General features: G+C 59.5%; 1 protein-coding gene across 1 annotated transcript in view; it reads left to right on the forward strand.

The window, feature by feature from the left end:
* TP73 (tumor protein p73) overlaps positions 1 to 15,337 on the forward strand; it is an 82,531-nt gene that overhangs the window by 16,658 nt on the left and 50,536 nt on the right. Inside the window, exons 2-3 of the mRNA XM_025402343.1 lie at positions 10,063 to 10,160; positions 10,787 to 10,907. Of these exons, the coding sequence (XP_025258128.1) occupies positions 10,096 to 10,160; positions 10,787 to 10,907 (186 nt within the window). The 5' untranslated portion in view covers positions 10,063 to 10,095. The remainder of the gene's footprint in view (positions 1 to 10,062; positions 10,161 to 10,786; positions 10,908 to 15,337) is intronic.

Here is a 15,337-nt window from a genome sequence, read left to right on the forward strand (position 1 = left end):
AGGGTTTGGCACAGGGTGAGGGTTCAGGGGATGCTGGGCGGCAGTATCAGAAAGGCAATCCTGAGGGCCAGCGGACAGCCACTCTGAGGAAGAATAGAGGCTGCCTCTGGAAGGAGTGAGGGGCGGGTGGACCCCGTCACTGCCGCGCGGGGGAGGTCACAGGGCTGAGCAGCTGACTCCAGAACGGGAAGGGAGCACTCCAGGAGCAAGTGTTGCGCGTTGAGTCAGGGTGGGACTCAGCGGGATGCGTGGCAAGTTCAGGGGGTTGACAGCTGTCCGGAAGGGCACGTCCACTCGGACCGCAGGGTGGGGAGTGGTCAGCAGGGAGACACGGCCACGGGTGCGGTGGGCGCATCCCAGACCCCTTAGAGAAAAGCCCAGAGCCAGGGGTGAGGGGTCTGTGCAGGGTGGGGACGTCTCAGAGTGGAGCATCCCCCCCGAGGGGTGTCCAGAGGAGAGTGGCCAGGTGGGGACAGCAGCTTGGTAAGGGTCATCCTTGCTTGGTTGGAGGAGCGGAAATGCTTGTCCGGGGAGAGAAAGAAGATTCTGGAGGACAACACAGGCACTTCCAACATGGCCACTGGCCACACAAGGGCTGTGACCCCCGGTGTGATCCTTGGGGTAGAAAGGGGGTGGGAGAGGAGGATTGGAGGGGGCAGGGGACAGGGATGTGTCTGAGCAGAGCAAGGCTGTGGCAGCTCCAGTGAAGGCGGCTGCGGCCCCGTCAGTCACCTGCCCTGCTGAGGGCAGCGCTGTTCTCACCACCTGTGAACACAGGTATCAACTCAGACACCCACTCTGGCCATAAGCTCCGCTCTGTCCCAGCCCTGGACCTCCCACCCCCCGTCCTTGGCAGTCGGTCCCTTGGGTCTTCTTCCTGTGCTCACCATGCTAGTCTGAACCTCCCTGTGACAGCTCTGCTCCCACCGCCCCCGCCGGGGTGGCCCTTCCTCTAACAGGTGGGCTCCTGGCAGGAAGCGTCGCCAAGCTCACAGCCCCAGTGCCCTGACTTGGCCCTGCTCAGTTCCCTCCCGCCGCCAACCTCGTCCCCCTAAGGGCCATGTCCCTGCCCACCCCTTCTGCCCCTTTCTTACAGGATGCTCAGCCCATCAGGCCGCTCATGCCTCTGACCCCCACCTCCAAACTCTCCTGACCCGCTTACCCCCAGGAGCACTGCCCACTCCGAGGTGCAAGCAAGCTGGGGCTGGGGTGGATGGAGACTCCTCTTCCACCACCCGCACTCCTCATACCGAGCCTCTGAGGGCCTCGCAGACATACATGATTTGCCTCCAGTGGGCCAGGGGTATCTGTTTACCGCGTTGCACGTCCCCGGGCATGGAGCTGGCACCGGGCTGCCACTGCGACTGGGCACTACCCGTTTCGAAGGCGCCTCATTCCCTGAGAGACCGAGGACAGGCTGGTGCTCTGCAAAAGGGCGCGGTGGCCACTGTAAAAAGGGGGTGAGACACACCGGCTGACCGTGCAATGGAGAGGCACTGAGGAGCCAGGGACCCAGCAGCCTCCAGACCCCACCTTTTGGCCCTCATGTGTGCAGTTCTGTTCCTCAGCCTGGTGCCCTTGGGACCCGGGCCTCATTGGTGCTTTCTCCACTGCCACCACCTGATACTAAGTAGCCATCGGTCAACTGCAGCTCGATACTGTTCATGGGGCATCTGCCGCCGGGTGCCCAGGCAGAGGAGTGCTTTACGCTTTTTATACGCGTAGAATTCCTTCACCCCACCCAGCGCTTCTGGGAGGCACTACAATTATCTCTGTTGTACAGACAAGGAAACAGAGGCTCAGAATGGGCAAGACATCTGTCTGAGGTCACACAGCTGGAGAGGGGCAGAGGTGGGCTGCGTGGGCAGAGCAGGAGAGGGAACTGGGGTGTGTGCCCGGCAGTGCTGGGCTTCAGGGCAGGAAGCGATGGGGCAGGAATCGTGTGTCCTGGTACGACCCAAACACATTTATGACGGCAAGAAGGCCTGGGCAGGCAGCAGAGGACAGGGCGGGCCCCTTGGATGTCTGGGTGTGGCTTGGGCCTCGATGTACCGGTGAAGAAAGATGGACAGGCAGGGGCTTTCCAGAGAGGGGCTTCCCAGGCAGGGTGCGGGGTGGGGCTGTGCGGTGGGAACACGGACTGGGGAGGGGATTGCAGCTGGGCCTGCGCCTCCCATGCTCAGCTCCAGGCCAGGCCGGGGCAGAGCCAGGCTGCTGGGTTCTACCTCCACCCTCACCAGCTGTGTGCCCGTGGAGGGCTGGCCTTCCCTCTCTGTGGTGTCTCCTGGCTGGTAACATGGCATGTGGTGCAGCCTCACTGGGCCGTTGTGGGGTGGCCGGAATCCCCGGGAACCGGCCATGCTTTGGTGTTTCTTCATTTTACTTGGCTGCATGTGAACTGACCTGGGAAGCTGGTCGGGGGCACCCCCACCTATGGGGGTTCCGGCATTTTGGTTTGGTCATGGCCTCAAGCTTCTGGGGTGAGGCTCAGGTATTCCCCCAGACAGTCCTGGGCATCTGCCTCGCCTCTCCTCCCGCTTCCCGTGGGCCACGGCCCAGGAGGGAGAGGGCGGCTTGCTCAGGCACTCCCAGTTGTCTGCGTGTTTCACACGGTGCACGCTGCCCCGCCCCACCGTGGGAGGCTGTGCTTGTCTTTCATCCCCATGCTCGGCTCCCCCAGACTAGGGGAGTGGGGCGGCAGGCATGCCATCTGTAGCGGTGAGGGGGGCTCTCAGCCGCACCCTCCTCACCAGGCCCTGCGGACAGGTCTTCACCCCTGCCCCTGACCTGCTGACGAAGCCGTCCTGGCAACCCTGGCGGAAGGGTCTGGCCCCATCCCACCCGCTCCCGACAGAGGGAGGCCACATGGTCCTTGGCCTCTGTTGGGAGGGGCAGGCAATGCTGGTAGAGGGCCTCGCCCGTGAGAGGGAGGCCCTCCTGGCCCTCACTCCGGGGGACCCCTGTCCTTGGCCCCAGCCCACCACGTGAGAGTGGCCCCTCTTCTCGGGGTAGTGGGAAGGGAGAGTGAGGCCCCTCTGCACAGAGGACCCCAGGAGACTGGACTCTGATGACGCCCTGCAGGAATTCGGCGGGGCCGCTGCCTGGGAGAGCCGCTGTCTCACACAGGGCCAGCGCTGACCGCCCGACCCCTCTGCCCAGGCGGGGGCTCTCTGGGTTCTGGGTCCTGGGACCTTCTGCCTGAGTCCCTGGGTAAAGGGCACAAAGGCATTGAGGCCGTCTCCTCCCACAGTGGCCTCAGGTTTCTTCGCCACTTCAGATTGGAATCCATTGATTTGCTGAAATAACAGGTGAAATCATTGGTGGATGGGGAAGCACCGGAATCAGAAGCACATTGAGCTGTTTGCTTTAGGGGTGGCCCGGAGCGGGGGGAGCTCCTCGGGGCTTTTCCCTCTTCCCTGGACGGAGGAGGACACCCTGCACCCCTCCTGTGATACCCCTTAAGAGCCAGCGTCCGGGATTGCCGGGCCAGACGGGGCAGACGGCTCCTGCCCAGGCTGAGTGCGGATGGCTCGGGCTCAGAGCTCCACTGAGGGGTGGGTGGGTAACAGCAGCCCTGCGGCCAGTTCCCCTGCAGGCAGGAGTGGGTGTCCCCATGGGGAGTGCCTCTTCCAGAGTGGGCTCAGTCGGGGTGGAGTGTCCTGACTTATCTGAGGTGGTTGTGGAGCCCTGTCTGCCCTAGGCCTGGGCAGAGGTGGAAGGGGTGGGAGAACTGACTAGGCCTTACCTGTGGGCCCATGGCCCAGGAGGTGTCTGTGCTCCCACCTCCTGTCAGGTGGTGAGGGGAGAGGATGGGTTGTCAACCGGAGACGGGGTTCCTGGAGGAGGCCGGGTCCTGGCCTGGCCTGGAGGGATAGGGGTGAGATGGGCAGGGTGGGGAGGAGGTGGTGGACAAAGGCTGAACACAGACAGTACATAGCCAGGCATGTGGGGACTGAGGACAGGGAATGGGGAGGGGACCCATGGGGACAAGATATAGGGAGAGGACAGAGGGACAGGAGATGGGGAGGGACAGAGGATGGGGGACAGAGGGGACAGGAGGATGGGGGACAGGGAGGGGACACAGAAACAGGAACTAGGAAGGGGATGAAGGATGGGAGAAGGAGAGGTCAAAGGGATAGGGACAGGGAAGGAACCCATGGGGATAGGGCAGGGACCTATGGGGACAAGGGACAGGGAGGGACAGAGGGACAGGAGATGGGGAGGGGACAGAGGGACGGAGACAGAGGATGGGGAGCTAGGGGACAAAGGGAAAGGGGACAGGGAAAGAACCTATGGGGACGGGGAGCAGGGAGAGGACAGAGGAATGGGAGATAGGGAGGGGATGCTTGGGGACAGGGAGGGAATGCTTGGGACAGGGCATGGGGACAGGGGGCTATGGTTTTCATGGGAAGCTATGGAAGACAAGGCCAGAGGTGTTGGGCAGGGTGAGATGAGAGAGCCTGAGAGCCCCTCGTGGGCTGCGGACTCCTCCCCACAGGGCAGAGGGGACCATTCGGGTGTGGCCAGGCCATCAGAGGACCCGGGCTTGGCTGGAGTCCCAGCTCCTCAGCCCTTGGTAGCTTTGGGCGAGCCACTGGGCCTCCCGGCCTCCACCTGCTCATCCCTGACTGGGGCAGGGTTGCTGTGTGAGCCTGGGGCCCTGCAAAGTGCCCGGCCAGCCTCAGCTTGGAGCGATGGCACAGCACCCCCTCTCCACCGTGGCCCCGACACCTGGGTGTGCGTTCTGCTGTGGGCAGCTGCCCTAAGCAACGTAGGCTGCTGAGCAGCATCCCTGTCTCACACACTAGATTCCGCAGCACCCTCTGACCCTGTTGAAAATGCCCCCAGATGGGAACATCCCCTGGGATGGAGTTGTCCCTGGTGAGAACCCCTAGGTTGAGTCAAACCAAGGAGTCGGCAGAGAGCCTGTTTTTCAGCCCCAGGGAGCTTGGGCAGGCTGGTGTTCTGGCCCACACAGTCCGCTCACCAGCCCACCTGTGCTGGTGTGAGCCTCTTCCTGTTCAGAGTCACACGTGTGTGAGGGCTCTCCCTGGGGTGCAGCCGGTGCAGGGGGCTCTCCCTGGGGTGCAGCTGGTACAGCGGCCCCTAGAGTTGAGGATCCAAGCAGGCTGAGGTCTGGGTTTGCTGGAGGGCCCTTGGTGACTGGTCTTTGTCCTGCTCCCACTGCTGTGGTCACTGTAGGACCTGGAACGCTGGTCACCTTTCCAGCCTGGCAAGGGGAGGGGACTTGTCTGAGGCCTCACGGCAACTGGGGTAGGGCTGGAGCAGGGACAAGGTGCCCTGCTTCCTGGGTGTGCCCGCAGCCTATGGCCTGGCTACAGCGAGACCAGGAACGCCCAGCACAACTGTCCTTTGCAGTTCTGTGCCCTGACTTGATGGTGCCGGGGCTGGGGGTTGCCGGCCAGCAGTTCCCCAGTGGCCACCCCCAAATGCTGTGGCCACACATTTCTAAACTGGAAAAGCCTTCCACTACAAGACCTGTGCGAATACACACTGGACGCCCCCGTTACAACTGAGAACTCACTTATTTCATTTCCTTCCTTCTTTTCCGTTTTTTTTTTTTTTTTTTTTTTTTTTTAGAGTTGAGGTCTAGCTCTGTTGCCCAGACTGGAGTGCAGTGGTGCAATCATGGCTCACTGCAGCCTTGAGCCCCTGGGCTCAAGTGATTCTCCATCCTCAGCACCCTGAGTAGCTTGGACCACCAGCACATACCATCATGCCCAGCTAATTTTTTTTTTTTTTTTTTTGAGACGGAGTCTTGCTCTGTCGCCCAGGCTGGAGTGCAGTGGTGTGATCTCGGCTCACTGCAAGCTCCGCCTCCCAGGTTCACGCCATTCTCCTGTCTCAGCCTCCCGAGCAGCTGGGACTACCTGTGCCCGCCACCACATCTGGCTAATTTTTTGTATTTTTAGTAGAGACGGGGTTTCACTGTGTTAGCCAGGGTGGTCTCGATCTCCTGACCTTGTGATCCGCCCGACTCGGCCTCCCAAAGTGCTAGGATTACAGGCATGAGCCACTGCGCCTGGCCATTTTTTTTTTTTTTTTTAAGTTTTTGGAGAGCTGAGGTCTCCCTATGTTGCCTAGGCTGGTCTCAAACCCCTGGGCTCAAGTGATCCTCCCTCCTTGGCCTCCTAAAGTGTTGGGATTACAGTTATGAACCACTCCACCCAGCCCATTCCTCCTAGACTAAATCTTCATAGAAAAACTTACACTTCCGGCCGGGCGCAGTGGCTCACGCCTGGAATCCCAGCACTTTGGGAGGCCGAGGTGGGCGGATCACAAGGTCAGGAGATCAAGACCATCCTGGCTAACACGGTGAAACCCCATCTCTACTAAAAAATACAAAAAGCTAGCCGGGCGTGGTGACAGGCACCTGTAGTTCCAGTTACTTGGGAGGCTGAGGCAGGAGAATGGCGTGAACCTGGGAGGCAGAGCTTGCAGTGAGCTGAGATCCGGCCACTGCACTCCAGCCTGGGTGACAGAGCAAGACTCCGTCTCAAAAAAAAAAAAAAAAGAAAAGAAAAACTTACACTTCCAATAATGTATTTGTATTTTACGATGTCAATAAAACTTCCTAAAGATATCTTATGAAATTGGTGTCTTTTCCCCATTGATACACATGATTTTTAACATAATTGGCAATGTTTCAAAAGCAATTTCCATTTTGCCCCAGAACTGTGTTCCCCTTGTGAATGAATTTTCAAATTAAAAGGCACATGGTCAGGAAAACCGGATTTAATTTAAAGGCCATTGTTTTAGAATTGATTTATTTTTCTCGCCACTGGGATCCTTGCCTGAAAGGCGGCTGTGGGCAGAGGGCACACACTCCCCCTGCCCCAGTGCACAGAGGGACTCAGTCCCTGCACCCGCAACAGCGCTTCCTGTTCCTCGTGCCTGGTACTCCCAGATGCCCACAGAGCCGGTCACCAGCTCACGTGTGTGAGGCCGACTGGGGGAGCCCCTGCCTGGCTCCTGTGCCTGTGACCAGTGTTCCTGTGGGGCCCTGGGGCCAATGCTACCAGCGTTGGTGTTTTCCCAGGAAGTTGGGAATCAGGCATCTGGTGGCTTCTGGTTCCAGTTCCTCCATGTGCTTTAAGTCTGGGCAGGTTTCCGGGTCCTGGTTTTGACTGATGAGGAACCTGACTCCCATGGGGGAGGCCAGTGGCTGCAGCAGGACCCCGGGCAGTGGCAAGGCCGGCCTTCATGACAGTGTCCTCCTCGGGGGTCCTGTCCCAGGCTCTTCATGACTCCTCTGGGGGCTTCTTAAAAGTGCAGATTCCTGGGCCCTGCCCTGGCCCCACCGTGGGGAGGGGTGTCCTGGAAGATGCATCTGCCCAGGGCTGCTGGCTGGTCCACACGCCTGCACCTGGAGGCCCACTGCCCACATCTCAGGCAGATAGGCCTGGGGGATGTTTGGGGACCCAACTTGTGGTGCAGAGAAAGCCCCTTTCCCACCCCACACGCTCCCGGTGGTGGCCTGTCCTGTGGGCCCGGAGGGCTGGGTGGGTGGGGCCGGGGACCCATGACCACGCTCGCTGGCCTCTGTCCCGTGCCCAGGCAGGGACAAGAGGCCAAGCTGGTGTCCTGCAGTGCACAGTGGATGCTGGTCGGGGGTGTGGAAGCTGGTTCTCCAGCAGGCAGGGACGTGCCAACAAGAAGGGTCACTGTTCCTCATTCAGGGTTCAGTGGGAAGAGAGGGTGTGGCTTCAGTGGGAATTCAAATGATGCTGACTTGAAAATGCAGCCAATGCCCATGTCCCAGGCATAAGATCATGAATAATGTTTCACTGACCAGTTCCTGTCTCTCTTTGTCCTTGCTTCTCTCTGTCTCTCTGTCTCTCTGTCTCTGTCTCTCTCTGTCTTTGTCCCACTTTAGCCTTTGGGAGGGGACAGCTCACAGGCTGACAGATGAGGTTGTGTATCCTGAGCATGAGGTTTTCAGGTCTCACCCACGCTGTAGCATGTCAGAGCTTTGTTGCTTTTCAATGTTCCATTGTTTGCTGGCACCATGGCTCACGTGGCCGGCCCTCTGCTGATGGGCATCTGGGCTACGTGTACCGTTCAGCTACCGGGAATGGTGCTGCTGTGAAGGGAGCTGGGATTTTGTCACCCACCTACTGTGCATGGCAAGTCCATTTCCGTCTCTGGGCTCAGGTGGCCCATCTGCAAAATGAAGGGGATGCGACCCAGTGGCCTCTGGCGGCAAAACCTTCCCAGGCTTGTCCTCTTGGATCTGAGGGAATTTCTTTCCTCCCATTCTGGCCCCTGCAGTGCTGCTGTCCTTCGGGACACGTGCCTGGGGCCCCTCACTCGTTCCCACCCAGCCTTGGCCCACACACCTGCACCAAGAGGCTACCCCACTCATACTGCTCAGCCCAAGCGGACCCACCATGGGGCACGGGCAGGTTCTGCCCTCCCCCGGGGCCCTGTGCCAGCCTCAGCTGGGCCTGCGGTTCTGCTTCCTGTCACGTCCTCCCATTTTAAATGAACAGGATGGTGCAGTCCCCATGCACACCCTCAGCTCCACTGGGGTGTTAGACAGCCCAGCCCAGCCCAGGATCGGAGGCCTGCAAGGGCACACCTGCCTGGCCACGTGATGGTGAAGGGGGGTGGGGCAGGGCAACCAAATTAACTTCCAAGTCTGAGAAAGAGCCCCTGGGACATTCACCACCAACTGTGTGACCTCAGGCAAGTCACTTAACCCCTCTGAGCCTTGGGGCTCCTGAAAAGTGGGTGGAGTGGTCACGCTCACCTGGGGGGAGGTGGCGTGGGCCAGCACCCTCTAAGCTGCTTGTCCCAGGCCATCATGGCTCACTGGCCACACCCCAGCCTGGCCCGTGCCATTTCTCCAGGGCCTGGCATGTGGTGGCCCAGGAGCGTGCCACGGGCTTCTATCAGCTCCCGCCTGCCTGGGGAAGGACAAAAGCGACAGGTTCCAGGCCATGGCCTGCACCCCTGCTGGCCGTGGGCAGGTCCAGGCCTGCCTGCCTGAGCACTGCAGGGCAGTGGCCAAGCCTGTCTCATGGCACCTCACCGAGAACCTAGGAGGCTGGCCCAGGGGAGAGGTCACCTCAGTCAGGGCTGGGGGCTGTGGGCAGGGCGGGCTAGGGTTTCCCTGTCCCCTCCCCCTCAGCAGAGAAAAGGGACCCCAGCTGTGCCCCACCTGGACACTGCTACCTCCTCATGGGTGTCCAGGGCCACTGGGAGCTGGACACAGGGGCTCTCAGGGAGCAATGGTGGAGATGAAGACCAGCGGATGGGCGCCGGGTCAGGGCTCCCCATTCCCTGGGTGTCTCCTTCTCAAGGCGTGACCACCCAGGCAATGGCTGGCTCCAGGACAGGGCAGCCTCTCGTTCCCAGCCTGGCCAGCCTTCCCTGTGGGGCTGGGGTGCAGGGAGGAGCCCTGGCTCAGAAGGTGAGGGGATGTCTGTGTCCCCCAGCAGTTGGCACAGCAAAGCTCTGGCCTGGGGCTCGGCTGCAGCCTCCAGGGCATCCCTCGCACACGCTGTTCCCCAGATGGGGCGATTGGAACCTGAACCACCTCCAGGTCCCAGGCATCAGGGAGACCCCAAACCTGGCTGCATCCTCCAGGCCAAACCTAGACACAGTGGATCGTAACAGACCACAGGCCTCACACGCTTGTCCCAGCCTAAGCATCTCAAAGAGTCTGCTCTCCCGAAGGCCCTCAAGGCAGCCCCAGGAGCGGGTGCTGCTGTCACCCCCTCTTCCGAGGTGGCGGCTCTGAGAAGCACCTGCCTGCCCAGGGCGCCCCCGCGGATAGGTCTGATCCAGGCCCGCCACCTCCAAGGCAGAGCTGCCCACCTGGCCCTTGGTTTCCAGCCGCAGGGAGCGGGGTGGACGAAATGACAGTGGAGAGGGCACAGGGAGGGTGAGGCGGGGGCACCTGCCAGTGCTCGAGGGATGTCCCAAGCCGGCCCACCTGCCTGCTGCCCACCCCACCCTCGCCCCCGCCGAGGCTGTCACAGGAGGACAGAGCACAAGTTCCCAGGGCGCTCAGGTGTCACTCTTTCCTTCCTGCAGAGTGAGCTGCCCTCGGAGGCCGGTGTGAGGAAGATGGCCCAGTCCACCACCACCTCCCCCGATGGGGGCACCACGTTTGAGCACCTCTGGAGCTCTCTGTGAGTGCGCTCGGCTGGCCAGACCTGGGGGCTCCCCTGGGAGGCACTCTGGGCTAGCCTCAGCCACCCTCGCTGGGCTAACTGGGCCAGAGCAAGAGGGGTGGCCCCGGGAGGACTCTGGGCTAGCCCCAGCCACCCTCACTGGGACTCTGAGCTAACCTTGGCAACCTTCTCTGGGATTCTGGGCTAGCCTTGAACACCCTCGCTGGGCTGACTGGACCAGAGCAGAAGAGGTAGCTCCACACTGGTCTTCAGCTAACCTTGGCCACCCTCATCAACTTGGGGACAGGGCTGGGTCAGAGGGGCAGGGAAGGGAGACCACTGCCCTAGGCCTTCCCTGGGGACACAGGACCAAAATTCAGACTCTTTTCCCAGGTTTGGAAAGGACCCATGGCCAGCAGAGGCCCAGAATAACAGAGGCCATGACTGGCTCTGCCTCTCTGGCACTCACAGCAGCCCTGGAGGAGCAGGTGGAGGACAGAGATGGCATGAGAGGGAGTGGGAAGGGCAGGAGACATAGGCCTCACCAGGAGTCTCGGGCTATCCTTGAGCTCTGGGCCTGGGAGGTATGGGGGTGACGCCCAGACTGGGGACTGACAGCTTCTATTTTCCTCTCCCTGCCCCAGGGAACCAGACAGCACCTACTTCGACCTTCCCCAGTCAAGCCGGGGGAATAATGAGGTGGTGGGCGGCACGGATTCCAGCATGGACGTCTTCCACCTAGAGGGCATGACCACATCTGTCATGGTGAGTGGGGAACTGCCCTCTGTAGAGGACTGGAGTGGGGGCAGAAAATGTGGCCTGTCCTGTCTTGGGAGCCTGGCAGAACCAGGAGATAGCCTCTTGGTTGTACAGCTTCCCCTGTGCGTTACTCAGTACACTTCAAATTGCAAAGGAGAAAATGTATCCGCTCATGTAACTGTCAATCCAGAGATAGGAATGGATTCAGGCATGGCTGGATCCAGGTGTAGGAAGGGCTTCAGGCATGGCTAGATCCAGGTGTAGGAAGGGCTTTGGACATGGTTGGGTCCAGGTGTAAGAAGGGCTTCTACAGCTGGATCCAGGTATAAAAAGGACTTCGGGCACGATTGGGTCCAGGTGCTTCACAGCTGCCTCGTGCAGTCTCTTGGCCTGCTTTCCCCTGCAGTGGCTTTGTTTTTAGGCAGCCTCTCCACTCATGGTGAAGAGGACCAGGCTGCCCCAGCATGCCCTATCCCTGTGGAGAGGAGATCCCTCTTTTCCCATAGTCTAGCAGTCCTGCCTCTCGTTGATCTGAATGTGGTCAGGGGCCCATCTCTGAGCCAGCTCTGTGCCTCTGATTGGCCTGGGCTCCACCATCCCTGGAACAGGGTGAGGATGGAATGGAGTGGGGCGAGCCTCCCCACACAGGAATCCCCAAAGGAAGATGGAGGTGCTGTTTCCAGTCGAAGAGGACTGGATAGGGGGCAGACAGGGTCAGTGAAGCCTCCGGCACCCCATCTTGGCAGGCTCCCCCATTCCTGGGAGTCTCAAGCCCTGCCCCATTGGCTGCTTCTCTGGGGGAAAAGGCCAGGCTGTGGGAGCTGGTGGGAGCCACGCTCCTGCCTATCTCTCCAGCCGCCCGTAGCAAGGCATCGACTCTGCCAGGAGGTAGATGGCAGGTGGGCACCACACACAAGGAGAGGGCAAAGATTCCGACCCCGGGCCTGCCCCGCTGGACTCGTCGGCTGCTCGGCCCCGCCCAGGGATTCCTAGGTGGGGAAGTTGTGCGCGGCTACGGGGAAAAACAGCCCGAACTACTTGAACTACGGGGAGACACACGCACCCAGAACAGCGCCTCTGGGGCAGGGTCGGTCCTCCCTCACTTACGCTCAGCCCGCAAGGGAGGGAGGCAGTGCTGGTCCTCTAGGGGCCTGAGGGCACCCAGCCTGACCCTCCTCCTCCCTCAAGTCCCCATTCCAGGAGCTGGAGCCCCTCCCTTGCCCCTGCGCATGACTGTCTGAGGCACAGGCCACCCTGAGCACTGGAGGGAGTGGGGGCCGTGGGGCCCCAGTCGGAAGGAGCAGAGTGAAGTGGGGTGGGGGAGGCGGAGGTGCCATGTTGCCCGTTCCGTCTCCATCGCGGATGCTGGGCTGGCACAGAGCCATGTGGGGCCAGAGAAGTCACCTCCTTGGGCAGCGGCAGCCCCAGGGTGGGGGGCTTCTGGAAGGCGACAGCGCCAGGGGGGTCCATTCCTCCGAGGAGCCCCTCAGCCTGGATCTGAGGGTTCGACCACCCGCCCCTGCCCTCCCACCCCTGCTCAGCCTGGATCTGAGGGTTCGACCGCCCGCCCCTGCCCTCCCACCCCTGCTCAGCCTGGATCTGAGGGTTCGACCACCCGCCCCTGCCCTCCCACCCCTGCTCAGGAGACCGTCCCAGTGGAAACGCTCGACAGTGTTCCGCACGTGTCTAGTTCCATGTTACAGGCGAGGAAACTGAGGCAGATGCTGGGAAAGGGTGGGCTGGGGATGGGGCTGGGTAGTGCAAGAAAGTGAGACTGTGACCTCTCCCCTCTCTCCCTTTGGAACAATTCTGTCAGCTGCTCTCTGGGGACAAGGGTCCTGACCCCACCCCCTCCAGGTCCCCTTCTGGACATCCGTGTCCTCCAATCTGGGGAGGGGCAGGAACTGGCCGCTGGATCCCAGGGAGGGAGGGAGGAAGACCCATAAGATTGTCCCCTGAGATCCGGAAGCCTCCCGACCCCAGGTTGCTCAGCCCCCACTCCCCCTGCAGAGGGCAGAAGGCCCCTAAGATGGCACAGACCCGCCCTGCGTCAGGAGGAGGACCTGGGCTCAGGGAGGCAGAAGGAGCAGTTCTGCATTCCTGTGGGTGGGAAATGCTTGTCCCCCCACAGCGCCAGAGGGTTCTCTGAGCTCCACATCAGGATCTGGTCCGAGCCCCCACCTGCTGGAACGTGCTACTCCCCAGCCACGGGGTGACGGTGGGCCTCGAATCTCCACAAACAGCAAGGTGGCCGGATCTGTCAGGCAGTGACACGCCTCCTCCCAAAGCCACGTATGAAATTCCTAGGTGCACAGCTCGGCTCACGGAGATGGGGGATTCCCTGGAACAAAGACTGGCCCAGGCCTGCGTGGGGAGAGCCAAGCCTCATTCTGACCCCAGCGCCCAGCCCCCTCACGACAGCGGCTGCTGGGCCAAGAGCATGCTGTCCCCTACCCCTGACCCCCATGGGAGCACCAGGTGCAAAGACCAGGGTGACTCCAAGGGGTGCCAACTGGCCGGCTTGGGCAGCCTGGCATAGAGCCCAGGGCTTAGCTGCCCTAAGAATGGCCCCTGGCCCGCTGAGTCCAGGGATCCCAGAGTGGGGCTGGAGCTGAACTGGGAGGTGTTGTTTTAAAGTTCAGCCCGGGAGCTCAGGGAAGCTGCTGTGCTGCCAGGGCCAGGAACCTGGACTTGGCTCAGTGTGGATGCAGGTATGTGGGACTCTGAGTGCCCCCCAGAAAACTGCCATCTGCAGCTCAGGGGCCCAGTTCTAGCCCCACCACAAGGCTGGTGACCTTGAACAAGAAACACCACACAGGCCCAGCCCAGGGTCAGACAGATGGTTCTGGTGCTGGATGTTTCTGGGGCTTCCGACAGTCCTGAGTTCGTGGCTCAGGTGGGGGGCCTGCTTGTGGAAGTGGCTGCATGTGCACCCGCCCCCACCTGCCCCTGGCGGCTCCCTCTGGCCACTTGTCCCTGGGTATTGGTGGCATCTGGCCGCTCCCATACTCGGGGGCGGGTCTGGGACTCATCCAGCAAAGGGGCCTCAGCTCGGGCAGGCACAGTGCTTGAGTGCGGAACACCTGTCCTCTGCAGTGGGGTGTGCCTTCTGCATCTGGGGGACGCGGGTGTCCCTGTATCACGAGTGGGCGGATTGGTTCCCACTGTACACAGGGTGTCTGAGGGATGCCTTAGCCACCTGCTTAACAGCTGTGGGAGACAGGCAGAATGGGTGGTTTCAAGCTCCCACAATTCTCTGAGCCTCCATGTCCTTGCTGGTGAAGTTGGGGTGACAGGGGGTAGTGTAGCAGGACGAGCTGCAGACAAAACTCCTCAGACACCAAGTTAAAGAAGGAAGAGGTTTATTTGGCCGGGAGCATCGGCAGGACTCCAGGCCTGGTTTTGGGTCTGGTTCCTAAGCGCTGGGCTACCTGCCTTTAGTTTCGCTTTTCTTTCTTTTTTTTTTTTTTCTGAGTATAAAACAATATCAGAGGGTCTGTCTCTCTTCCTTCATTTCCCCCCTTTGAGACTCTCACTTTTTATCAGTGGGAGTTCTCACTCTTATTTTCGCTACTTTTGTCTTCCTGTGCAATATTGATAATGTGCAGATCGATGCTGATTCATATAGTACACTTGTGCTGATACATAACATGCAGTGACATTGAGTACTGGGTTATGTGCTCGGCTAATTGCAGAAACAAATTTCTTGTTTTTCCTGGAATTTCTGGTACTGGCACATTCAATTCGTCATAGAAGTTTTGATATACTGGCTCAGGAGAGTGTTTGTAAACGTTTTCTCAAACCACGATGTTTACCTGAAGACCTAGTCCAGCTCCATCAGTTTTTAGGGTTATACGTTCTCTTTTTTCTAGCGAGGATTAAGGGGGTTGGTTATTACTAGTTCTGAGGTGTTACCTGGACCACTGGTATAAGAAGGGCCACTTTTCCCTTGCTGAAGGTGGACAGGATTTTTTCTTTTTTTTTTCATTCAAGTAGCCTAAATGACACAAGACCAGTATCTACATTTATTTTCACATAGTCTTAATTCATGATAAATGTACTTATTTTTGCCATATAGTCTCTTTTTTAATTAAGAGAACCACATCCTATTTTTAATTTATTATTATTAATGACAGCACAGGCATCAAATTTTAAGGTGACTTGTTTGGGCACCTACTTTTTTTGTTTTGTTTTGGCTAACGCTTTAATCATATCATTCATGAGGCCCCACCAGTCTTCAGTTCTTAATCTTATTTTAAAAACTGTGATCATGGGAGGCTCAGATGGGGCATAACACACATCGGGTTGGTCATTTCCTGGGCTACATACCTTGTATAGAATAACATTATACAAACAAGTTCTTTTTAGAGCTCCAGTACACTTATAATGACCATAAAATAATAGGACCATCGCAACTTTTTGTCCTACTTCAGTGA

Source organism: Theropithecus gelada, chromosome 1, assembly GCF_003255815.1.
Source record: "Theropithecus gelada isolate Dixy chromosome 1, Tgel_1.0, whole genome shotgun sequence".
Taxonomy (NCBI): Eukaryota; Metazoa; Chordata; class Mammalia; order Primates; family Cercopithecidae; genus Theropithecus; species Theropithecus gelada.